The 25592-nt window shown below is 59.0% G+C and overlaps 3 protein-coding genes and 1 long non-coding RNA gene across 11 annotated transcripts in view; 2 read left to right on the top strand and 2 right to left on the bottom strand.

Annotated features, from left to right (window-relative positions):
* PGS1 (phosphatidylglycerophosphate synthase 1) overlaps positions 1-10079 on the top strand; it is a 339697-nt gene extending 329618 nt beyond the window's left edge. Inside the window, exon 8 of the transcript XR_007459048.1 lies at positions 10026-10079. The gene's annotated coding sequence lies outside the window, so the exon portion shown is untranslated. The remainder of the gene's footprint in view (positions 1-10025) is intronic.
* Positions 1-25591, bottom strand: part of TIMP2 (TIMP metallopeptidase inhibitor 2) — a gene marked incomplete at its 5' end in the record, with an annotated part of 46937 nt that extends 21346 nt beyond the window's left edge. The window contains one exon of the mRNA XM_049638137.1: positions 25483-25591. Within this exon, the coding sequence (XP_049494094.1) occupies positions 25483-25591 (109 nt within the window). The remainder of the gene's footprint in view (positions 1-25482) is intronic.
* On the bottom strand, positions 1287-12123 carry CEP295NL (CEP295 N-terminal like). Of its 8 annotated transcripts, none has more exons than XM_049635580.1 (3): positions 11924-12009; positions 10829-10966; positions 1287-3137 (listed from the first exon to the last, which is right to left on the bottom strand). In XM_049635580.1, the coding sequence occupies exon 3, from the start codon at positions 3010-3012 to the stop codon at positions 1381-1383; it is 1632 nt and encodes a 543-aa protein (XP_049491537.1). In that variant the 5' UTR covers positions 3013-3137; positions 10829-10966; positions 11924-12009; the 3' UTR covers positions 1287-1380. The 8 variants fall into 8 exon arrangements, 7 of the variants coding, with proteins under 7 accessions (XP_049491537.1, XP_049491540.1, XP_049491541.1 ...); XM_049635583.1 differs by having other exon boundaries at positions 10829-10941; XM_049635578.1 differs by lacking the exon at positions 11924-12009 and adding an exon at positions 12016-12123 and having other exon boundaries at positions 1332-3137.
* LOC125926300 (uncharacterized) lies at positions 12176-14848 on the top strand. Its single transcript, XR_007459052.1, has 2 exons — positions 12176-12265; positions 13201-14848. It is a non-coding gene; the product is annotated as an uncharacterized LOC125926300 (long non-coding RNA).
* Position 25592: the final 1 nt, after the last annotated feature.

Genomic DNA, 25592 nt, shown 5'->3' with positions numbered 1-25592 from the left:
CGCGGCAACAGAAGCCTCCTCACCCGAGATACTGAAGATTTGAAAACAACCCAAAAAACTCGGTGGGGTGCTGTTACTGCCCCATCCATGTGGCGTATTTGGGGGTTCTGTGAGCCCGATGCTCTCCAGGGAAGCCCAGTTCAGCTTTCTCATGTGACTGGGTCACCCCACATCTCCCTGGGCACACCCCACAGGATGAGGGACGGGGGACAAACCCCAAGTTCACAGGCATGTAGCTAAGAAGGCACAGCAGCCACGAAACGGAAGTAGCACACAGGCAGAGGCCGGTTTTGAGCAAATATTCCAGCCTTAGGCTCACAACCGTTCATGACGTCATCCCTTAGGAAATGCACGTTAAAAGGGAAAAGGCCATTCATGGGCCAGTGATACAAATGCATCACGACCGAAGACGGATGATCCCACTCCGTGCACCTGAGGTCCTGGGGAGGGAGGGGGGACGCAAGCACGTCCTTCACACGCCGGTCCAGGGTCACCTAACTATGGCTTGAGGTCCCAATCCACACCCACACCCCCCATTTTTGTAAATAAAGTCTCACTGGAACCCGGCCACGCCCATCCCAGTGTGAGTTGCCTATGGCCGTGTTTGTGGGTCATTGCCACCGACTGGCTGGCTGGCAAAGCCCGAAAAATGTACTGTCCTGTTCTCTGCAGAAAAAGTTTATCCACCCCCGTCCCAGCCCCTCAGTATCTGCAACTGACAGATGAACCCCCCGCCCCCCGCTGCCCAGGGCAAGGTCTCCAGGGCTGCTGGGTCAGGGGTACAGCGGGGGGTGGGACACTGACCAGCCGGCCAGGTGCCCCGCCACTGCCAGCCCCAGGCGGAGTCGCCAGGCTGGCCCGGTTGCCGGGGACCACTCCCCTTTCCTCCCTCGGCCTCTGTCTTGTCCTTCCTCTCTTCCTGCCTCTCCTCTGCCTCACTCTCACTTCCTGATATTAAAGTTACCAGAACGTATACTAAGCGAGGTCCTGTTAAACGATGTTGGTTTTGTGGGTCTGAAAAAGACTTCAGAGGTTTCAGTGAATTCTCCCCGTTTTGGTCTCGGCCAACGGCTAAGCACCACCACACTGAAACTTCTGAAACTGTGCCTGCTTGACCCTGGATTCCCCTGAAAGTCCAGTGTCTGTCCGGCCAAAACATGCTTCATTCACCTGAGTCTCCGCTGTGCGAGCGGCGCAAGCGGGCGGCCCCCACCCGTGGCCAGGCCCGCGGACTGTGCCCCACAGGGGCTGCCGCGGTCGCGCCGGGGAGGCCGCTGTGAAGCGGGGTGCCTACTGGCTCCTGAGCGGGTGACGCAGACACAGAGGGCACGGGCTTGGGTACCAACGGTGTATTTATTGCGGGAGGAACTCTCGCGCTTATCACATCCTCTGGAACTCCTGCAAGCGTTTCCTGGCGTCTTCGAGAAACTGCTTGTGCAACTTGTTTTGTTCTTCAATTTGCTGCTGAAGGTCACGGATCATCTGACTGTGCCCGTCATCGTCCGCGAAGCCAGAGGGCCAGGGGGAAGTGGCGTCGCCTTCATACGGCCCTTCCTCGTCCGGGTCTCGGGAGGAGGGGGACTTCAGAAGAGCCACGCACGCCCTTCCCTGTTCTCTGGGCTCCTCCAGCTCAGTCTGGGGGTGGGCTCCCCAGCTCAGCCCCTGGGGTCCCGTCTGCCGACCCGGCCCCCGCCCCGTCTCCGCCCTCCGCCTGGGCGGCAATGCCATGCAGCCAGCTCCGTCTGGCAGGTCTCGTGGGGCAGGGCGACGGGGGCCCCCGGCCAGCGGGTCGAGCCCGGCCGGTGCCTGCCCAGAGCTGGAGCACGGGACCCGGGTCTCTTCACCGACAGACCCTCCTGCCTGGGGAAACGACGGCTTACTCTCATTCCTAAACGTGAGCTTGGCCAACCTGTGATACTTCTGGTTCTCGAGCTCGCTCAGGAACTTTCTCCAACTGTCTCGGGACGCCGTCTGGCGGGCGTCCACATCCGCGGGTCGCATGGACTCCCTGCCAGGATCCATTTCCGTCTCCACACCTCCCGTCTTCTGGTCTCTTTGGGTCTCGCCTCCGTGGCCTTGCATCCCCGAGAGGCCGTGCTCCCCGCCGGGGTTGTGATCCGCCCCGGGCCTGGGTGCAAGGTTCAAGATGAGGTGTTCCTTCAGCTTTCTGTTGGTGTCAAACAACTCTTCGAAGGCAAACTCCAGCTCCCTCTGCCACCTGCTCCTGTCACCGTGCCAGCGCAGGGACACCGGTGACGTGGCTCCCCTTCTGAGGGGAGAGCCAAGCGGCCACAGCTGCTCTAGGTCTTGCGCTTTTCCCCGGGGACCCTGATCCAGACGGTTGTTTTCCAGGCCTTGGACGGGCGAACGCGCCTCCTCTCCCGGCTGCCTCCTGCCGTCCCAGGCTCCTTCTCTCTCCCTTTTCTCCAGACCTTCCGGTCCCTCCACGGCAGCCGACAGCTTTTCTGTGCTCACCCCTCTGCTCACCTGCGGGTCAGCGGGACGGCGGCCACCGCCGGTCTTTGTCGAAGGCACTCGCTTCCCCTTATTCTTCTCTGGGGCGCGGCGGGGGCGACGGGTCAGGCCCGTGGCTTTGGTAGCCCCCCGCTTCTCCGTGCCCACCGCCTTCCTCTTGGTGCGCTGGGGCTGCGGTCTCACCGGCTCCTCTGGGTGACTCCTCTCTGCTCTGTGCTTCTCCCCGGCCCCCTGCAGCCGGGCCGCTCCTCGCTGGGCAGGCCCCTCCAAGTCAGGTGGGTGCTCCCTGGCCTGTCCTCCCGCGACACCGAACAGATGCGCTAAACACGGCCTCTCCGGGCCTCGCGCTCGTGGGCTCGGGGACCCTGACTTCGGCCCCTCGGCCAGGCGCTGGGGCTGCTGGCGGTCTTGTCCTCTCTGCAGAGCGAGGTCTCCTCTCTCGCGGGCTTGGGGCAATCTGTGCTTCCGCCTCAAAAGCGGGGCTTCGTGGTTGGGTCTGGAACACGGCTGAGCGGTTCTGCCTGTGTTTCTTCTCATGTCGGCGGCCTCCGCGGACACGGCTTCGGAGGGAGGGTGGTGGGGGCCAAGGCGCCAGGGGCCGAGGACACGCGAGGACAGGAGACGCACGCGGCGGCCCGGAACGCTCTGAGCAGAGCGAGCCCCTGGAGACAAGGCACACGGAGCTCGGAATGCGGGACGAGCCCCACGACATGTCCCTCCGGATCACTTTGGCCCACACCCGCCCGCCAGGGCCCAGGCTCTGTTCCCAACTTGTCTTGCACACCTCTAACAAGATCCCGCAGGGCGACTGTTTCCGGTGGGGCGTGGGTCTGCTCTGCAGGGGACACGCGGCAATGTCTGGACACACGCTTTGCTGTCACGACACGCCAGCGTCTGGTATGTGGAGGCCTGGGACGCTGCTCCCCATCCCGCGCTGCCCCGGGACGGTCCCCACGACGAACGCTGGTTCAGCCCCACACGTCAGCAGTGCCGAGGTAGAGACCCCCACCCCGAGGTAGAGACGCATCGGGACTCAGGCAGGGGCGGAAGGGGGCGAGGGTCTGGTCTCTGCAGGGGGAGCTGCTTGTAAATGGCAGGGGGAAAGGGAGGAGGAGGACGAGGAGCCTGCTAGGCAGGATGTGTGTGCACGTGTGCAAGGGTGTGCGTGTGCAGGCAAGTGTGCACGCACGTTTGGCACCAGAATCCAGGGCAAACCAATCAGAGAGGGGGTTAAGCTTCTCTTCTCAGGATTCGCAGCTCTTCACTCGTGGGATTATCAGAGGGGGACGCTCCGGCCTCAGGAAGGGACCCGGGCTCTGCCCGCCTTCCCAGAAAAGGGGGGGCGTTTACACCAAAAAGGTGTGGAGTCACATCTGTGGCCCCTTGCAGCTGATAACAAGATGAGCCAGGCTGGTGGGCTAAAGGAGCCCCTCCCTGGACAGCTGCAGGCTGTGCCGAGCGCCCCTCCACCACCCCTCCCTGCTCTCATTTCTGTGGGCTGAGCAAGGCCAGCCCAGAGGCATGGTGGGAGTCGGGACACGGCACGCGTCCGTGGAACAGCCGACCGTCGCTGTGCGGGGCCCCCTTCCAGCACCTTATGCGTTTTGGCTCATCTTTCTTCTAATAACCCCGCAAGGTGGTGGGGAAACTGAGGCAGGGACCGATTAAGAAACTTAGCCCAGATCACACAGCCGGCAAGTGGCAGAGCCAGGCCTATGCTGTGCACGGGACCACAGTGCCTTTGACCAACCGAGGGCCGCCGGCTCTGGGCAGATCTGATCACGCGGTGATATACTTCCAGTAGGGGTCAGAGTTACGCTCAGCCACTGTGCCCACCACCGCTATGAGCAAGAGGAGGGGGGAGAGAAGAGAAAGCTGGGGCATCAAACGCACTGATGGAGGTTCGGTAAAGGGGCCACGGCAATTCAACGGGGGCAAAAGCAGTTTGGGTGTTTTTTCCCCCGATGAATCGTGCTGGGACAGCCACGTGCAAACACCACAAACACAGACCCCCTATCTCGGCACAGACAAAATCATACACTGTATATAAAAATTAACTCAGGGGGCACCTGGGTGGCTCAGTCGGTAGAGCGTCCGACTTGGGCTCAGGTCATGATCTCCCGGTTCATGAAGTCGAGCCCCGTGTCGGGCTCTGTGCCGACAGCTCGGAGCCTGGAGCCGGCTTCGGATTCTGTGTCTCCCTCTCTCTCTGTCCCTCCCCCACTCACACTCTGTCTCTCTCTCCTTCAAAAATAAATAAATGTTAAAAAAAAAAACAACACACACACACACTGACCATTGTGTCAGTTTTGGAAAAAAAATTAACTCAGAATGGATCGCAGACCTTAACGTAAGGTCTAAAACCACGGCTGTTCAGAAAGAAACGTGGGTACATCTTCACGACCTTGGGTTAGGTGAAGATGTCTCAGATACGACCCCAAAAACACAACCAATAAAAGAAACTGATAAAATGCCATCGACACTCGAGACATCGTTAGTAAGTGAGGACACAAGGGATAGGCTGGCAGGAAATACCTGTGAGTCACATATCCAACAAAAAAGGCTTGAATCCAGATTATGTAAACCACTCAAAATGCAGGAAGACAAACAATCCCATTTTTCAACGGGCACACACACACACACAACATCAAACCAGACCCTTCCCTGGGGGAGAGGCACACCGCTAATAAGGCACGAGACGCTCAGCACGGACGGTCCTCCGGGGAACGCACACTGAAGCCACAGCAAGGTCCCATCCACACCCGCCGGGCGCGAATTACGGCCAAAATTAAAAAGACGGACCATAACAAGTGTTGGTGAGGACGGGGAGGAAGCAGAAGCCTCACACACTGCCGGCGGGAACGCAAAATGGTGCTGCTGCTTCGGGAAGGAGTTTGGCCGATTTTTAAAAGGCAAACCCAGATCTGTCAGGTGACCCGGCAGTCGTGTGGCCAAGAGAAAGGAAAGCACGTGACCCAAGACACGACCTTCCCGGGGGAAGCAGGGAGCTTGGGTCTGAGTCTCAACTCTTCCCAACCCGGGAATGGCCACGGTGGTGTCCAAACAGGGGGAGAGAGGTCTGGAGAGCTGTGGCTGTCCCCTCGTCTGCCTTGGAAGATACCCGCGGGGAGGGGGGAGAGTGTACCCCGAGATCCGGCGGTCCACTGGCTCCCCCTCTGCTCACTGGCCCCGGACGGCAGCCTGGACACAACTCTCCCACTCTGGAGTGCCCCCCACCACTCCATCACCCTGAGCCAGGCCCCCGGAGGCGGGTACCCCAAAGCCACTGAGCTGGTTTTCCTGGACACACACAAATGGATGAAACGGAAAAATCTGGGGACAAAGACGTCTTGGGGACAAAGTCCAGTACTGATAACCAGCAGACGCCCCCCTCGCTGTCCGTCCACGTCCCCGGCTCCTGCGTGCTGACGCTCCAAGCCCGACCCCGCTCGCTCACTTAAGACCAGAGTGTTCTCAGCGTCCTGGGGTTCTCCCTCCGGTCTCCTAAGCCTGCTCCCCCAGAGCTGGATGGCTGCCTGCCCCATGCCGGCTGCCTGACGCCCCTCGGGGCAACCACAGCCCCGGTCCCTACACAAGCCCGGCTCAGAGCAGCAGACGGAAGGAAGGCGGTCACCGACTGGCCTCTCGCGCCAAGCGGACACTGGGCCCATTCTCTCTCTCACCCTCTGCGGCCCCGGCGCGGCGGCCGCCCCCAGGCAGTCGCTCAGACAGCCTTCTGATAGAGACGGGCCCCTGCCAGGCTGCTGGGGGGGACCCCGTTTGCGGGCAGCGGGGAAGCGCCAGGCCCACAGCAGACTCTGGGGCACCCCGTGCCCGTGAGCAGGAAGGACAACAGTGCCAGAATCAGAGGCCGGGAGGTGCCCAGACCAGGGGCTCCGAGGGCAGGCAGGACGGAGGGTCTCGGGTCCGTGGCTCCCTCCCGTGTACAGGATGCACAACGCCACAGGGCTACTAAGCAGGGACACAGTAGAAGCCAACCATCCCCCTCACGTGGTCTCACCGTGAGGAGATCTATTCCTACCCCACTTTTGGATGGGGAAACCGAGACTCAGAGACGTTAAGTAACTTGTCTGAGGCCACACAGCTCAGAAGCAGTCCAGCAGGGATTCGAATCTGAGCAGGCAGACCCCTGATCTGAGACACCTACCCTGCAGCTGAGGGTGGTCAGATCACCCAGGGGCGCCTGGGGGGCTCAGGTGGTTAAGCGTCAGACTCTTGCTTTAGGCTCAGGCCATGATCTCCTGATTCGCGGGTTTGAGCCCCGTGTCGGGCTCTGTGCGGGCAGCGTGGAGCCTGCTTGGGATTCTCTCTCTCCCTCTCTCTGCCCCTCCCCTGCTTGTTCTCTCTCTGTCAAAATAAATAAATAAATAAACTGCAAGCAAAATTAAGAACTTACCACCTGACACCTGTCCTCTAGGGATTCTGAGGCACACAGCTTCTGTGCTAAGCGGGCGGCGGCGGGGGGGGGGGGGGGCCCCAGTTTTTTCCGTGTGTTTTTATCTGAGGTCATCGAATGAACCACCCTCCCCTTTCCCATTCGAGTATTTTACTTGAACACCGAAAGGCAAGATCTAGCACAGTGCTTCCTGAATCTCGTGGAGAGTCAGATTTTGATCCGGAAGGTCTGGGGTGAGGCTGGGGGCTCCGATTTCTGAGGAGCCCCCAGGGGAAGGGATACTCTGGTCCGGGGACCATACTTTGAGAAGGGCAGCCCTAGTAGGTGGCTCTAGCCAGCATCAGGGCCTTGATCTGCCTCCTCCCCAGGCCCCTCCCCACCTGAGCCCCTCCGGAAAGACCCCTAATCAGGCTCTCTGTGCCCCCACCCCCGCCCTGACCCCGGCCACTCCTCCTCTGTCCTCAGCCACCATTCTAGCCCAGCTGGTGGTCGGGCTGTGACATCTTCTCACCCACACCAGCAGGTCTCCAGGTGCAGCCCACAGCTCGCCTGCATCCCGTCACCTGCACTGCCGGTGAGAACGCAGATTCCGGGGCCCTGCTGCCCGAAGATCCCGTCCCAGCCTCTGCAGGGAGGGGCCCAGAGCACGGCCGGCTCACCAGGCAATCACCAGCTCCCAGACAATACCCACCAGGGTCCACAGTCCCCGGCCTGCGGGCCGGAGACCCTGATGGCAGCGTGTGATCTGTCTCCCTGCCGTTCCCAAATGCACCCCCCCCCCCACCATCCGGGTCCAGCGCCCCGGATACACAATTTCTTGTTCCACCAACAGACACCTCCTCAGCCCTACCCACATTTCCCAAGCCAGGTCCCGTGGCCCCCTGGGCTCTGTAGCAACTAGAGAAACACTCCTGCCCTCTCCAAAGGCCTGCAGGCTCAGTGCCTGGGTCACAGGGTTTAGCACCTTTTCTTTGAAACACACAAAAATAGACACAGAAAGGCTCCCGTTAGCTGGTGCGGCCAGAGAGGGAGAACATCTCCATATAATTAAGGCTTACCCTCTCAGATGCAAAGTTCATCATTTCTGTCCTCTGAGAGTACACAGAATAGATCAAACTTGACCTCTTTTGGAACACTCCAGATTCTGTTTTGGACGGTAACATAAAGATTCCCTTAAAGGCTTTTAAAATGCATAGGACTAGGGGAGCCCGGGTGGCTCAGTCAGTCAAGCGTCCGACGTCAGCTCAGGTCATGATCTCACGGTTCACGAGTTTGAGCCCCACGTCGGGCTCTGTGCTGACACAGCTCAGAGCTTGGAGCCTGCTTCGGATTCTGCGTCTCCCTCTGGCTCTGCCCTTCCCCTGCTCATGCTGTGTCTCTCTCTCTCTCAAAATTAAATAAACATAAAAAAAATAAATAAGAAAGAAATTGAAATGCAGAAAACTAAAAAAATAACGAAAAGAAAGAAAATAACACGTGTAGGGTAAGGTTCCTCTATACTAAGTGACCTCCCCGAATACAATCTGGGTTTTATAGGTTGACTTTTTTCTCTTTAATATTTATTTATTTTTTTTAATTTTTTTTTTAACGTTTATTTATTTTTGAGACAGAGAGAGACAGAGCATGAACGGGGGAGGGGCAGAGAGAGAGGGAGACACAGAATCGGAAGCAGGCTCCAGGCTCTGAGCTGTCAGCACAGAGCCCGACGCGGGGCTCGAACTCACAGACCGTGAGATCATGACCTGAGCTGAAGTCGGACGCTTAACCGACTGAGCCACCCAGGCACCCCTTTAATATTTGAGAGACAGAGAGAGAGAGAGACAGAGGATGAGCGGGGGACGGCCAAGGGAGAGGGAGACACAGAATCCGAAGCAGGCTCAAGGCTCCGAGATGTCAGCACAGGGCCCGACACGGGGCTCGAACCCACGAACCGTGAGATCACGACCTGAGCCGAAGTCGGACGCCCGACCGACTGAGCCACCCAGGCGCCCCTCCACGTTGACTCTTTATAGCTGCCTATGTCCTCCTCCCTGGTTGTGAGACAGACAGAGAGTGACAGCCAGAGCCCTATCCTCCTTTCTCCAACAGCTCCCAACTCCTGTGGCCTGCCACCCACACAAGGGAGCTTGTTAAACTGTGTCCGAAGAATAAACAGAGTCTGCAGTACGGGGCACGCACAGGCTCTTCTGTGAGTCAAGTTCACGAGTGTGTGAGTCTAGCCGTCCCAAGTCCAGCTGCACGGAGAGCCAGCCTGCAATTCCCCGCGGGGATCGAAGGCACACCTCCAGCTCAGAAGATTTTTAAGAGGCTTGAACACCCGACCAAACCTGACAACGCTCGATGGATGGGGAAGACATTTACAACCCACACGTGGGCTCCCCCCCCCGCCCAGCCCCGGCCGCACAAGCGCAAAGCGGGAGCGGCTCGGCAGGGACGCGCGTGATCTTTACCTGTGGTGACAGAGAGGCCTCGGACAAGCAGGGCGACGGTCCGGCCCGGCGCTGCCCCGGTCGGACCCCAGCCGGGCGTGGAGGGGACGCGCAGAGGAGCTGGGGGGCACGTGGAAGAGGCGTGCCCACACCCAGGGAGCCCACCCTGCCGCCACCCCACGGGATGGAGGGAGGCAGCCCGGCTCCCGGGAAGGCTCGGTGAACGTCCGAGCACCGCAGAGACGTAAAAGCAGACGATGCAACCCACGTGCACGGAGGCGACAGACGTGTGTCGAAATAACCTTAAGGGGCAAGAGGTGTCGACAGCCAGCATGTGTGCTTAGCATCGGGGGCAAAGCTTCATAAAGTGTAACTAATGAAATCCTTCAGAATTAACCTAATTAAGAAATATGTACACGTGGTTTCCCCTGGGTGGCTCAGTCGGTTAAGCGGCCGACTTTGGCTCAGGTCATGATCTCACGGTTCGTGGGTTCGAGCCCCGCGTCGGGCTCTGGGCTGACGGCTCGGAGCCTGGAGCCTGCTTCGGATTCTGTGTCTCCCTCTCTCTCTCTGCCCCTCCCTCACTCACTCACACACACACACTCTCTCTCTCTCTCTCTCTCTCTCTAAGAATAAACATTAAAAAAAAAACAAAACTGGGAGCCTGGATGGCTCAGTCGGTTGGGCGTCCGACTTCGGCTCAGGTCACGATCTCACGGTTCGTGGGTTCGAGCCCCGCGTCGGGCTCTGGGCTGACGGCTCGGAGCCTGGAGCCTGCTTCGGATTCTGTGTCTCTGCCCCTCCCCTGCTCATGCTCTGTCTCTCTCTCTCCCTCAAAAAAAAAAAATAAATAAACAGGGGCGCCTGGGTGGCTCCATCAGTTAAGTGTTTGACTTCGGCTCAGGCATGATCTCATGGCTCATGAGTTTGAGCCCTGCATCGGGCTGTGTGCTGACAGCTCAAAGCCTGAAGCCTGCTTGGGATTCTGTGTCTCCTTCTCTCTCTGCCCCTTCCCCTGCTTGTGCTCTGTCTCTGTCTCTCAAAAAATAAAGGTTAAAATAAAAAAAAAAAAATGAAACATTAAAAGAAAGAGAAATATACATAAATGAGAACTACACGTTCACTAAGGAGAAAATCTGAATACTAGAGAGATGTGTCTTCCCACAAAGGATTCACAAAAAACTAGAGAGTTCCACAAGGGGGGGGAGGGGCCGTAGCCTCTCTTCGGGAGGAGAATGAAAAACCTGTCCGTGGAAGAAAAATCCTAAGGAACCAAGAGTGTCTGGAGAGGAGCTTGAAGGAGATGGAAAAGTCTAGAACAGCACGATGTGGTGGTGACGAGTATGAACTGTGTGACCCAGCACAGGTTTCTTAACTCTGGGTGCCTCGGTCTGTTCCTCTGTGAAATAGTGGTAACAGCAGCACCCATGTGCACAGGTGCTGGCATTCAGCACCATGAAACACCCAAATGCTTGCCAAGCTACTTGGGGAAGAGGGTGGTACTTACTGTGTGTGTCTCCAGATGACTGAGCGAGACCAACAACACATTACAGGGAGGTGGAAACTTGCCAGGTGGAAAGGAGCACTTGCTAAATGTCTGTCTTGAAATCCTGGGGGTGCCTTGTAGGTAGTGAGACACCCATCACTGGAGGCATCCAAGCCAAGCCCGGATGAAACAAACATCAGAGACATTTTAAACTCCATTTCTCTGAGCTCTAGCCTCTAACAATACAACCACTGGGCTGCCCAGAGCCTTGGGGTTTGCCTACTTCCTGACTCTCAGCCAAGTTTCCGAGTGGTGGTTCTTAAAGTCAGCTGGGCTTCTGGACCAGCTGAATCGGAACCACTGGGAGCAGGGGGGAGTCATGGTAGAAGAAGAATCCTGGCCAAATCCCACAGCAGAGTTTTGCACCCACATCCTAGGGTGGGGCTTATAAATCTGTACACCCCCCTGACCACCAGCTTCAGAGACGGACACGAGGCACAGACTCTCCTAAACCCATGGGGGACACCGGGCTAGCCAAGGGGGCCGCTACGGCTGACCCAACCGGGGGCTTACTTTCTAAACGTCCCTTGACTATGTCAATCACCGGGTTTCCCCGAAACCTCGCACCCCCAGGTACCCAGTGCTGGTCAGGGGTCCCCCGCGACCGACGGCTGTTCTTGCCGCACGATGACTTCTCCCCATTCCCTCAGACAGGGACCTCCAGCGCCAGCCTTGTCCCCAGCCACCACCACCCATCCAGCTGCATATGGAGAGCCCCGTTAGTGCAGGACTTCTAGGGGAACCTGGGGGGCTCAGTGGGTTCAACGTCCGACTTCGGCTCAGGTCATGATCTCGCGGCTCGTGGGTTCGAGCCCCGCGTCGGGCTCTGTGCCGACGGCTCGGAGCCTGGAGCCTGCTTCGGATTCTGTGCCTCCCTCTCTCTCTGCCCCTCCCCTGCTCACACTCTGCCTCTCTCTCTCTCAAAAAATGAATATTAAAAAAAAAAAATTCAAATTAGCCTTCTGGACATGTGGCCTGGCGACCTTGACTGGCTCACTTCCCAAGGCCCTTGTAAGACCTCCCTCCCTCAAACAGTTGGGCACACACGGAGCCCACCCCACGACGGGTAAGGAGCGGGCACCACTGGAGCTTTGAACGGCCTGCACTGGGTTCTCCAGGGCGCACTGGCCGAGGGAGGCTGGACTCACAGCTCCCCACCTCCACCAGCAGCCCGGCGTCTGCCCCAGCCGTTGACCAAAGGCAGGCCGTTGCCGCGGGAACGACAGAGCTGCCGGCCTGTGACATCAGAGCAGGGCTGAAGTCAGGGACGGTGACCAGCCAGCCAGAGGGCGAGCGCCTATGAGGACACCTGTTGGGAGGCTACCAATCACGAAGATTTGCTTCAAGCGGCTGGCATGACGAGCAGACAGACGGCACACACACAGGCACATCATGAAGGTCGGGGCGCGGGTGCCCTTTTGGGGTTTAAGGAGGGGCCCGGCAGCACATGCTGGTGAGGAGGGCCAGGGGGTCGCTCTTCTGAGCTGTCCCGAGTCAAAGTCGGGGATCCTCAAGATGCTGCCCCCCCCCCCCCCCACCGCTCGGAGAGCCTCTGTCCCCACTCAGGTCGGGGACCTTCAGGACGCCGCTGCTGAGCAGAGCTAACCAGACGAGGAGGGGAAGGGCTCCTGGCCCCGGCCCCCTGTGGCCACCCACCCACACAAAATAAGAAACCAGACATGCTTGACCTTGTTTCTAGGGTGGGGGGGTGCCCTCCGCCAATCTGACAGTCAAGAAATTTAGTTTGGAGAACATGATTTTGGCCTTAAGAAGTCAAAGCAACTGATTCGGGGGCTTGGTTTCTTCCTTTTTTTTTAATCGTTTATGTTTGAGGAAGAGAGAGAAAGAGAGAGCACAAGCAGGGGAGGGGCAGAGAGAGGGAGACACAGAATCCGAAGCAGGCTCCAGGTTCCAAGCTATCAGCATAGAGCCCGACGCGGGGCTCGAACTCACGAACCGTGAGATCATGACCCGAGCCGAAGGTGGACGCTTAACCGATTGAGCCACCCACGCGCCCCGGGGCTTGGTTTCTTGAGAGTAGAAGGTTACTAGCGGGAACTTGGCTGAATCGTGGGAATCTTGGGGACAAAAGCCTTTGTCTGGGGCCAGAACCTCCCGCCGAAGTTCTCAACCACAGTCTGCCCCCTCCACCCCCTTTCTGCTGGGGTCCCTCTTCCTGGTCCTGCGGGTACAGAGAGTTCTACTTCTGCTGCAGTGAATACCCCTCCAGCCCCCCAGCCCCTTCAGCATGGTCTTCCGTACCCACCTCCAGCAACGGACAAGTTCGGGGTGGGGGTGGGGGGTGGAATAAACAGGGCGTCCAAATGTTACAGCTTAGGGGGCCCCCGACGGCATTCCAGAACGTCCCGGTATGGCCACCACCGTCGAAGACGTTTCTCCCGAGCCCCGGTCCTCCTAACACCACCTCAGCAACAGCTCCCCTGCTCTGCGTTGACCTGCCCTGCTCGACGGCATTTCCTCTCTGGGCCCACCACTGGCGTAGGACCAGCCAGCTCAAGCCCAGGCCCGTACTGCTGCGCTCCGCGGTTCGACCCGCACCTTCGCGAACCTTAGCTTCGAAAACGACACGTGTCATTCACACGCGTCATAGAAAAATTAGGAGCCGCACACTTGTAAGAGAACGTCTCATTTCCCACCCCCATCTGAACACGCCGCGTTAAAAAAAAAAAAAAATTGTACACCATTTGGTCCCGCAGAGCATCAGAAGCTGTGATTTATTTAACTGCTCCCCTGCTGCTGTGTATGTAGGTGTTTCTAACGCTTCCCTAAGACAAACGAGACGGAAATGAATATCCTGACTGAACGCTGGCACGTGTGCTGAATTCCTTCCCTCAGAAAATGCCTAGATACAGGGCTGCCTGATAAGACGGGAGACTGATTTTTAAAGCCCCCGAGTGGCGAGGCCGAAATGCCCTTCCGAGCCTCTCAACTGCTCGGGTTAAGACAGAATCCTACAGTCAAGCCCTTCCAAGGACAGCAAGCCCCTCAGCCAGATGAACCAAGCCACGGGAAGTCCAAAGCTGTGACATCCGGTCCCATTTCTAGAGACGCGTGCCAGGACCAGGCTCCTTGCATTCCTGGCCTGAGCCCTCAGCTGCGTGACCTTGGGTGAGTCATCCAACCAGTCCCCGTCCAGACAGGAGAGGACAGCGGCCTCACCGGCCTCACCGAGGCCTCGTGACCAGGAAGGGACACGGGAGGCCCTTCTGTGCTGGGAAGGCCTCGACAGCTGGTATCTTCATCTAAGAGACGTACAATTGGGGGCGATGAGCCCTGGGTTTTCAATCCCTGCCTTCCAGAACTGGTGCACAAAAAGCCAAGGCCGCTACAGATTTGTTCCTTCCTTCTCCGTCCTGGAGCCACCTTGGATGAGGGGACAAGATGTACGCAACTGGGCGGCCCGCATCCTGGCTCTGCTCTAGCACAACCCTCCCCCCCTCCTGAGATGCCAGGCTGGTCCTTTCCTCCCAGAGACTTAAAAATTGAAGGCTAAATGCTAGGAGAGCTGTAGACAGAAGCCCCCAGGAGAGCACCTGGGTACACACGTCCAACTAATAACCCCGTACCCAAAAAGCAGGGCGCCTTACGTGCCCCCAAAGCCAACCGGCCACAGGGGCCGCCACAATCCTCCTGAAACGCGCACTCTCCCCCGAACGGAACAGGACCCTCTCCGCGGACCCGAAGCCCACAAGTGATGCCACGTCCCCTCTCTCCCGGCCCCTGACAAATGGAGCGCCAGCTCTCCAAAGCACCCTGGACTCCGGGCTGGGGCTGCGGCCGGGACGCCCAGTGGCCTTGTGACCTGGGCAAAGGGTCAGGTAATCTCCCTCGGCGTCGCAGCGCCTGGTGGTGACGTGAGCCCAGATCCCGCTGGGCACGTGTAAACACGCAAGACACACGGCCCAGACGGTATCACTGCCCCACACCTCTGCGTGCAACACACTCCTGGCTTTATTCTCACTCCTGTCCTTGCTTTCCGCTCTCGTGCACCTCACAGGACCTGGGGGAGGACACGGTGGCCTGGGGAGGGTCAGCCAACGCGGCACGGTGAACTCTCAGCCACCGGGCGCGACCAGCCACAGAGGCGGAGCCACAGACGGTCGAAGGCGCAATCTCTCCTTGGCGCTACGATCTCGTGTGATCATCAAGCACACGGTCCTCCTGACACGTGGCCTCACCGTGAGTCCACCCTCGAGCCCCGAACTCCCCATCCGGACGGGGGGAGGAAGGCAGCTGCCGCGAGCTGGCCCCAGGACAGCCCGGCTGGCCTTCAGCGGCCAGAGCTGGCCAGGAACGACGCGGGTTTATTTCCCGCGCCAGCCACGGCCTCTCCCTAAAGAGCTCCGGGACGGAGCATCGTGCTGGGTCTCAGAATCCTGGGTGCAGTGGGGGGACCGACGGCCGTCGAGGCCCCCCTCCCCCTGCACCGCACTCTTTCGCAGAGCCTTACTCAGCGTCTACGACGGCACGGCCTCCAGAAGTTCAATCCTGCTCGTACGGAAGAGGAAATGGAGACTCAGACGGGCACAGGGGTTGGGATTCGGAACCACTTCTGGCTGGCCTTTCTCCCAATACCTTCTGCTTTGTCTTTTTTCTCTAACGTGTCGGTCCGCTTTCTCATCCCGCCCTTCGTGAAGAATCAGCAGTTGAACTGCTTTCTAACCAGCGCCTTCGATTACAGCAACAGGGGTGAGGGCAAAGCCCGGTGCTGCGGTCTCGTGCCTCACCGGCTCTGTGAAGGTGCCCCCAGCCCCTCATGGGGCTGCCAGGAAGGCCCAACCAACATCTCCAGAGTATAGACCAGAAAGGGACAAGTAAAGCCTCACCCCAAGCCAGGTCCTGTCCCCAAGGACACGCCGATGTGACCTCGGGGTCTCTCTGCCCACGGAACGTTCCACGGCAGAAAGCCGGGGTTTTGCCCTGCAGCTCATCTCTGCCACTGTGCTCGCCGGCTCGAGCCCAGAAGGGGGAGGGGGGGTAGATTCACCGTATCTTTGAGGTCAGTTCGGGGAATGACACCCCACAGGCCAACAGGGGAGAGGGGAGCCGGCACCTGAAAGCCCACATGTGCAGCCGGCCCTCACGACGGCCCAGGGCTCGGCTTGGGTCCGGCCGGGGCCCAACGGCCCCCGACCGGGCTCTGTGTGCCACACTGCCCACCGCTCAGCTCTGCTGCCCGGCTCAGAAGCCGCTGTGGGCCTCGAACTCCTGGCGCACGGGGCTGCATCCCAGGACCCCGGGTTTGAACAGCAGGCTCCAGCGGTGGGAGGAGGCTGAGGGCCACCCCACGCCACCCGCTAAGAAACCGCAAAGGGAACCCAGCTCAGGGTCCCCTGGCCCTTGTGAAATCAGCCAGCGGTGACGGCCGTTCACCCCCGCGAACGTACTAAAAACCAGACTCATATACCTGGAACAGACGAACAGCCATACGGGAACCGCACCTCAGTAAAGCCGACGGAACTCACGGCCCGTCTCCGAGGCGGATGAAGGATGACGGGTGTTCTGAGGGGCCACGAACCCTTCAGTGTGACCGCTTCCAAAGTCAGGCGGCTCTGGGGCGGCACGTGTCCCCAGGCTCAGCGCCCTCACCCGATCACGTGGGGGCCTCTCCTCCGCCTCTCCCCTCCCGAGGAAACCTCACTCTGTCCTTCCATTTCTTTTTCCTCTTTTTTAATGTTTATTTTTGAGAGAGAGAGAGAGAGACAGAGACAGAGTGCAAGCGGGGGAGGGGCAGAGAGCAAGGGAGACAGAGAATCCGAAGCAGGCTCCAGGCTCCCAGCTGTCAACACAGGGCCCTATGCGGGGCTCGAACCCACAAACTGTGAGATCACGACCTGAGCCGAAGTCGGACGCTTCACCGACTCAGCCACCCGGGCGCCCCGGGGGAGAGAATGTTTAAAATGCGAAAGCAGGGGTGCTGGGTGGCTCAGTTGGTTAAGCGTCTGACCCATGATTTCGGCTCACGTCATGATCTCACGATTCACGGGGTCCGAGCCCAGCTCTGTGCTGACGGCGTGGAGCCTGTTTGGGCTTAGTCTCCCTCTCTCTCTGCCTCTCCCCTGCTCATTCTCTCTCTCTCGAAATAAATGAAAATAAACCTAAAAAAATAAAAATGGGGGAAAGGAAGGAAACATAAGACAAAAAGAGAGAGGGAGGCACACCGTAAGAGACTCTTAAATACAGAGAACAAACTGAGGGCTGCTGGAGGGGAGTTGGGTGGAGGGGGGGGAGGAGCTAAATGGGGGATGGGCATTAAGGGGGGGCACCTGTTGGGATGGGCACCGGGTGCTGTATGTAAGTGATGAATCACTGATTTCTACTCCTGAAGCCATTACACAACAGTTTAACTAACTTGGATGTAAATAAAATATAAAAAATAATAAACAAAATAAGATAAAATTAAAGAATAAAATAAGTAAAACTAAATAAATAACATAAAATAAATTTGAAAGCACTCAGTGCAACTGGGCTTTTAAAATAAACACGTCCTGGGGCGCCTGGGTGGCTTAGTCAGTTAAACGCCTGACTTAAGCTCAGGTCTGATCTCACAGTTCGTGGGTTCGAGCCCCGCGTCGGGCTCTGTGCTGACAGCTCGGAGCCTGGAGCCTGCTTCGGATTCTGTGTCTCCCTCTCTCTCTGCCCCTCCCCTGCTCCTGCTCTGTCTCTCTCTGTCTCAAAAATAAATAAAAACATTTAAAAAAAAAACAAAATAAATACGTCCTAAAGATTCTTCTAGGTCACAAACATGAATCCGTAACACCGCTGAAAACGACAGCTGAATATTTTGCTGTCAGGTTAGAGCTTCATTTACCTGCTCATCTGCAGTCGACGGGCTCACCTCTGAGCGAGAGGTCTTTCACCCTCCACCCTCCACCCTCCCGCCCCAGCCAAGCTCTCGTGGCTCAGAATCCCGAAGGTCGGGCTCCTCTATTAACACCTCCCATCTTCTCAGCTACCTGCCCGCTGCACGACCCCAAGCAAGTGACCTCATCAGTCGTGCCTCACCGTGACCTTCTGTAAAATGGGGACAACAATTGAACGGGCAGGGCTAACACCAGGAACGCGCGGACATACCTCCAAGCACTCGGCAACAGCCGTTATTGTCACGGTCCCCATCCTGTGCCCTTCCCAAACTTAGGATGATTTCCTGCCTGGCTGCCCGCAGGCGGCCCGGGAACCCGGCCTGTGTCTCCCCAGCTCCCTTCCCTGTGCGATCGATCACCACGGCCTCTGCTCTGTTCGGTGGGGGTGGTGTGCACAGCACAGGGTCTCACGTGGAGACAGCGAACACCCCCCCCCCAAAACACACACACACACCAGAACCTCCTGTGAGCAGCGTCCCTGCTTGTTCTTGTGATCCTTGCCCACAACCCTAGCAAGTAAGTAATTTACCATCTGTTTGGAGCTGGAGAAACTGAGGCAGACGGCACTGGCCCAGGACCTCACCCCTCTGGACGCCGGCACGGGGCTGCACGGCGGCCTCCCTAACAGGCTTGTTATAAAAGTCAGCTCCCTCGTTTCCTGCTGACTCGACTTCCCCTCTGTGTTCTACTTCCCCTTCCCTCCCGGGGCCCCCCCGCCTGCCCCGATTTTCCACCGTCTGCTGAGCCACAGCCAGAGGCTTTCCCGTGTAGACCCAGGCTCCGTATCCCAGCAGAACTAAACGGGGAGGGTAGCCCTGAGCACGTGAGGGGATACCTGGTCTCTGGGCACTGAGGGCGAACTCCAGAGACGAGCCCCCACGAGCCCTTCCCGCCCCTGCCCTCCCCACCAGCCCCACCAGTTGCTACACCCGCCTTTCTGTCTCCCGAGACCTCCCCCACTGCAGGCACGGGCTCCTGGAGAACTGCAGGCCCCTTAAAATCGGGGCGCCTGGGTGGCTCAGTCCATTAAGCGTCCGACTTCGGCTCAGGTCATGATCTCGCGGTTTGTGAGTTCGAGCCCCACATCGGGCTCTGCGCGGACAGCTCGGAGCCTGGAGCCTGCTTCCGGTTCTGTGTCTCCCTGTCTCTCTGCCCCTCCCCTGCTCCTGCTCTGTCTCTCTCGGTCTCAAAAATAAATAAAACATTAAAAAAAAAACTCGCTCTCCTGCCCGCAGCTTTGTGCCCCTCCCCCACCCTGACGTCTAACAGTTGGGGGGAGGGGTGCGCCCACAAAATCCTGCAGTCTCCACTGCCGCACCCGGGCTCAGAGCTGCCCGCGTTTCGGTTCCAGTGACGCTTCTCCCCACGTTCTCCACTCTCCCCTACAGGCCATACAATGGCTGTTTCCACGGTAGCGAACCGGCTCTTGGAGGTCACAGAGCCCTCTGAGAATCTGGTGGAAGCCACCGCCCCTGCCTCGGAAAATCCGGGCACGCACACACACATACGCGTGCGCACACGCAGACACACGGCTTTGCTTACGGTTTCAGGGCTCGAGACCCGTGTCCCCCCCCCCCCCCCCCCCGCCACCACCCCCCAGTCTATCTTTGGATAGATGTCCCTACGGCCCAGGATAGGGCCCTTCCTTAGAAAGACTCCACCTCAATGTGATTCTTAAACACTTGTGCAGTCCGCCTTGCTGGGGTCTCCAGAAGCCTAACCTGGGGTACTATTCAGACCCAGCGGATCCAATTTGGTCAGTCAGCTGCAAAACAGGATTCCTCCGGGTCCTGTGCACTTTTCCCTGGAGCCACACGTCCACGCAGTGACGGAGGCACCGAAGGATTCCAGCCAGTTCAGGCCTCAAGGGCCCGGGGGAGTGGGTCCTGGGAGCTCCCAGGTCTGGATGGGGGAGTCAACTTCATCCTACCTGCCCTCTGAGACACAGGTGCTCCTGACCATCGCTCGGTCTGGAAGTCCCCCTTCCCCGCCTCCCCCAGCCACCTCTGCTCCCAAACTCTAGGCATCTCATCTACCTGCTTAACCCCTGGCCGGACACCCCCATGGCCCTCTGTCTCCACACCTGCTCAGACCCTTTAGCGCCAAGACGGAAGTCTGGCCGAGCAGCCTCAAGACCTATCTACCCATTTAAAGTTATGTACAAGTACAGCTGTCAATGCCTATACTAAAGATCTAGAACATTCTTTTTTTTTCTTTTTTTTTTTTAGTTTATTTATTTTGAGAGAGAGAGAGAGAATGAGCAGGGGAGGGGCAGAGAGAGAGGATCCCAAGCTGTCAATCCTGCACTGACTGTGCAGAGCCTGACACGGGGCTTGAACTCACAAGCCATGAGATGATGACCCGAGCTGAAATCAAGAGCCAGACGCCTAACTGACTGAGCCACCCAGGAGCCCCGAGAACATTCTTTTCTCAAACCGAAAGTGTCCTGAGTAGCCCACACTGGAGACAACTGCTCTGTGCAAACATTGGCACGTACCAGAATCACCTGGACAGTCTTATAAATACCAATGCCCATGAGGGGCCTGGGTGGCTCGGTCAGTTAAGCATCTGGCTCCTGATTTTGGCTCAGGTCATGATCTCACGGTTGGAGACATCAAGAGCTACATGGGGCTCTGTGCCGACAGTGTGGAGCCTGCTTGGGATTCGCTCTCTCCCTCCCTCTCTGCCCCTCTCCCAGGTGCACACTCCAAATAAAAAATACCAGTGCCCATGCCCCGAGCCACAAGGCTCCAATTCGGGACCAGTTCAGACATCTGCCTTCTAGCCAACTCCCGGGGCCACCCCTGCTGTCATCCACAGGTGCACATCCTCAAAGGCTTGCCTTGGGCCCCTGGGAAGGGACACAGATGGCACGTGATACGCCACAGAGGGGTCATCTGGCCCCTCGCCCCCCTGCTCTGCACCTGGAACTCTCTCTCCCCGTTCCCTGGGTGGGTGGTCCCTTTGCTCAGCACACCCCCACGCTGCCGCCATGGATGAGGCACCTAACCACGCCTGGGTGCGTGGTCCCCCAGCTCTGTCCTCAGATTTGGGGCTCACACTCTCCCACCTTGGCTCCTCAGCTCTGCTTTTCTCTTTCCAGAAAAACCATCCTAGTTATGGGGCCACCTGCCCTTGGTCCCTTGTGCACGTGCTTGCGGAAGGGTGAGGGAGCGTCCGTTGCAGGGGAGAAGCACTGGCCCCGCCCACCACGCTGTTCTTTCTTCTCTGGTCTCCTCCAGGCCCTTCTCTCTCCTGCTGCGTTTCCCAGGGTCCTCCGGGTATATCTCTTAGCCACTTGGGAATCTGAGGGGTTCACCCACACCTGCAGGCCTCGGGCATAGGATCAGTGGCTCTGCATCTGGCCTAGGGTGGCTGCACGCCCTCCCTCCCTGCCGACCCCATAAGCCTGGGAAGGGGTCCCCATCCTTGTTCTCAATGCGCTCAAATGCTACCACTGGATCTGGACCGTGCACCCGGCACGGGGGTCTGCCCGGCAACCCAGCAGAGACAGCACAGAAGAGAGGCAGGGGCCCAGCCCACCTGCCGCTCACAGACCACAGGCCCCAACCGCAAATTCCCGAGGACCGAGCGGGTCCCGGCTGCAGGCTGACACCAAGTCCTCAGCCCACAGGCAGGGGCCACGGTGTGGGGAGAGCTCCCTCCACCCACCGGCCACGCCCGGCATGGCCTGCACGCATGTGTCTAGGACACATCCCTGCCCTCTGTCTCCCAACCCCGGGAAATGCCAGCAGCCCAGGTTCCAGGGACTCCCTGGGGAGAATGCATCCTTCCAGGGACACTGTCCAAACCCAGGCCCAGGGGCTGCAGTCCCCTCCGTGGCCCCCCTCCCTTCAAAACCCGCTACTTCCAGATCCTAAAAATGCATTCCCCTCTCACACAGGTACTTGATTTATCATTTACCCAAAGCACCTGGAGCGTGGCCATCAGGGTTGGGGACTGCGGGGCTCTGCCCACCCTGACACACCCAGCACTCCCACACCGCCTGGCACTGGTGTCCGGAGGTCCCCTCCTAAGGCGGGGGACAATGCCTCCCGTGGGGCGGAGCCGGCCACGCCATAACGGCTTGTTGAAACACAGCCCGCTGTGAAAGGGTATACACAACCCCAAGCGAGCAAGCACTCCATAGGAGTCGCCAACGGCGGTTTTAAAGAGCCACCCCCACCCGGCCCCCGTGCACTTAGGGCCTGATTCAACTCACGGGAGTCTTATCTGCCCTGGTCTTCCCGGACACGTGCGTCCAGCGAAGACACGGCCATTTCCGAATGCTCGCTGTGTGTTTTCTGCAGGTGGCCACGGTCTGGCCCGCTCGGCCCGGCAACCGGCAAGCGACCTTGGCGGTGGGCCTTTCTCCGCTCTGCCGGAGATCGCCAGGGGGTTTGCCGAGAGCAGGGTCTGGAGACGGGAGCACCCTGAGAAAGACGCCGTCGTGGGCCACTCTTCTGGAGCCACGTGGCCTTGGGTGCTGCCACCCAAGCCAGAAGTGAGATTTTCTTTGCCAGATCCAGGGAGCTCCTGGACTGACCCAGGACTCCCAAACTGGCCAAGTCTCTCAGCTGGCTCAGTATCTGGAGGCTCCCTCCGTGGTGGTACTGCTTGAAGAAAAGGCCCAAAGCTGGTCTGTGGCCAGGTGCCGGGGGCTGGGGGCTGGGCAGGCTCGCGGTAGACGGCCACGGACTCCATTAGGTGGTAGGAGACGGGCCAGCAGCACATGAGAGCAGGGCTGAGACAGGAAACGTTTCCCGTTTGTCCTCATTTGCCTGGAAAGGATGGGGAACAAGGCCTTCCAGGAGGGACCCCGGTCTTACCTACTGCTCCCTTCATCGTAAATTTCACAACCTCATCATGAGCTCCTTTTCCTGAGCACAGTTCCGGTCCTACAAGCTCCCAGAAATCCTTACACAGGCAGGCAGACAGAGATCAGACTATTTCTTAAGCCAACTGCCTCTCGTAGACACCAAGCCAGTTAACGAGCCTGCGTCCAGCCGACAATTAAAGGAGCCAGCACAGCACATTCAAGGTCAGCGTTTAGTAACCCCAGTGTGCGTGAGGCCATCACCCTTCACGGGCCCCTGGGTCGCGGCCACAGCCGGCCGTGGTGGCACGGAATCACCTGTGGAGCTTTTGAAACCACAAGAGCTGAGGTCCAGGCCAGGCCCTCTGTATTTACAAAGGGACCCAGCCTTGAGTGGCCTCTAAAAGAGCCCCAGGCAACTCGGTTCTGGGCCAGAGTGGGGAATACAAGCAGGACTTAAAAGAGAAGCAGACACAGAAGGGCCACGGCCTTCACCGTGAGGTTTAGTCCACGGCCACCCTGGGGTGCCGCGGCTCTGTATCCCAAGGAGATCGAACACAGAGGGGCTGACCGGGGCAGCCGGTGTGTGACGAGCTTCCCCCTAAAATTCAGGTCCACCCAGAACCTGCGTACGTGACCTTATTTGGAAATAGGGTCTCTGCAGATGTGATCACGTTAAGATGATGTCATGCTGGATTCAAGTGGGCCCTAAACTCAGTGATCGGGGTCTTTCTACGGAGAGAGAGATTTGGACAGATGCGCGCACAGACGGACCCACGTAAAGACAGAGCGCAGGCTGGAGGGACGCGTCCACAAGCTAAGGAGCACCAGCAGCCAGAGCAAGCTGCGAGAGAGACCTAGAGCGAATTCCCCCTCGGGGCCCCCGGAAGGAGCCAATCCTACCCACACCTTGATCTGGGGCTTTGGGCCCCTACACTGTGAGAGAAGCAATTCCTATTGTTTTAAGCGCCCCCCCCCTTCACCCCCCAGTTTCTGGTGATTCGCTACAGCAGCCACGGGAATCTAACGAACTGGGCGTCGCAATGCAAGTCTGGTGTCGGTACCCCGACTGGCCTCCGAGCTGAGACGGGGTTAAAAGTCTAGGATCTCCGATGCTTCTGCTTTGGAGAATTGGGACACAAATGCCAGGAGATCCAGGCGGAAGAGAGAGGAACCACAAAGCGAGAAGCCCCTCGACCCCGACCCTTTGCTGCCTCAGCTTACTGGGCCAGGACGAGGCCAGGAATTCTCCCTCCGGGGCCAAAGAGTGTGAGGTGGTCTCCAGGGCCAGCCCTTCCTGCTTGGTGCCTGCGAACCAAGTCCAAGCACCTTGCAAGACTCGGTTCCTTCTGGGCCTTGGGACCACCCTGCCCCACGGCCTGATGGTCAGAAGTATGGCCTCGCTCTTAGCAAAGGGGCCTGGCCAGGCCGGGGCTCCCAGCAGACACCCCAGAAGGAGGCCGATGTGCATCGCCCTCAAATCCTGCTGAGCACCAAAGCCAAATCGGGGAGCCGACCTTACCTCCCCCCAACTCGGGTTTTACGGAAAACTAGTCCGTAAGCATGGACCACGTCCCACGCCCAGGTGGCCAGAGCCATGTGAGGCCCACAGATAAGAACCCACGAACACTTCCTGGGCTGGCAACAGCTCAGAGGGCCAACTGGGGTGTGGCCAGCAGCCATGGGGGTGTGGGGGGGGATGAGAAGGGCATGGCTGACAACAGAAGAAACCCACAGACCCTGGCTCTGTCTGCACAGGTGAGGGCGGCCAGCCCCACACGTGGCCTGGCAACCGGATGCTTGGCTGGCTGAGACTCAGGAGCAGAACATAAACCTGTTGAAAAGCCTGGGGGTGGTGAGGGGGGGGCGGGATAGGGGGCTGCAGTGGCCCACCTGCTGGGCATCTGTCCTTCCGGCTCAACTGAACTTGGCCCAGGAGAACCTGGCTGACCCTCACCAGGGCAGTTGGAGGCCTGCATGGAAACCTCTGGGGCCCAGCTGGTTCCTCCCATTTCTGCTGGCTTCTCCCCACTTGTCCCAGCCCCTGTGTGGATCACACCTAGTATCTGGCTTCTCCCTCCCCTGCCTGCTCCCACCACTGGGGGGGGGGGGGGTAAGGAGTCCTGGGGTTAACAGATATTTTCTTGAGGATTCTAAACAGTCACACAACCCCACTTGCCCCACACAGCCTCGTTCTTGTGCATGTCCTGAAAAAGCACTCACCGGGTGCAAACCACTCAAGGACCCTCCTCCCTGTCCCCCCCCCCCCCCCGGCCCTGGGTTGGGTGCCCCCTGGGCAGGGTGCAGATTAAGGAGCTGCCTTTGGGGCTCTAGCTGCCTCTCAGGGCTGCCCCTCTGAGCGCAGGGAAGCCGGCCAGAGGAGGGAAGCTTCCACTCTGCCCCAGTTTAATCCTGCGAACCCCCAAACGGGGCTGGAGGGAGGGGCCCAGGCAGAGAAGCCCTTTGGCACTCAGCTCCAGGCCGCAGAAGGCCAGCTCCATGTTATCTGTGCAAGTTTCTCCCGGGGTCCCCAGGCCTCCAGCCCCCCGGGCGCCGGAACTCTCCCCGTCCCACGCTGTGTCCCCCCACTCTCCCCGCCCCCCGCGCTGGCATCCCAGGGCCCTCCGCCTGCCAAAACCCGATCCGTTCCCTGGCTCCCTTCTCTGGGGCTGGAGCTGCAGCGGAATTTCGGTGGAATTTTGAGGTTGAGAAGCATCTCGGCGGAGAAGCAAAGAAAGGGAGACGGAAGGGGGTGGGAAAAAAAAAGTGCGATTTTGGCGTCCACTTGCAGGATTCGAGAAGGCCCGAGGGCCAGGGTCCGGGGCGTGGGCCCCTCGGCCGGCTGCGGGCGGGCGGGGCGCCCGCGGACCCTCGGGGAGGCGGGCACCGGGCCGGGGCGGGGTCGCCGTCCTTACCTACGTCTGCATTGCAAAACGCCTGTTGCGGGTGCACCGGGGAGCAGCTGCAGGCGTCGGCCCGGCGCAGCAGCGTCCCCAGCAGCAGCAGCAGGCCCAGCGCGAGCCGC

Source organism: Panthera uncia, chromosome E1 (genome assembly GCF_023721935.1).
Source record: "Panthera uncia isolate 11264 chromosome E1, Puncia_PCG_1.0, whole genome shotgun sequence".
Taxonomy (NCBI): domain Eukaryota; kingdom Metazoa; phylum Chordata; class Mammalia; order Carnivora; family Felidae; genus Panthera; species Panthera uncia.
This window is presented reverse-complemented; position numbering and strand designations above follow the sequence as displayed.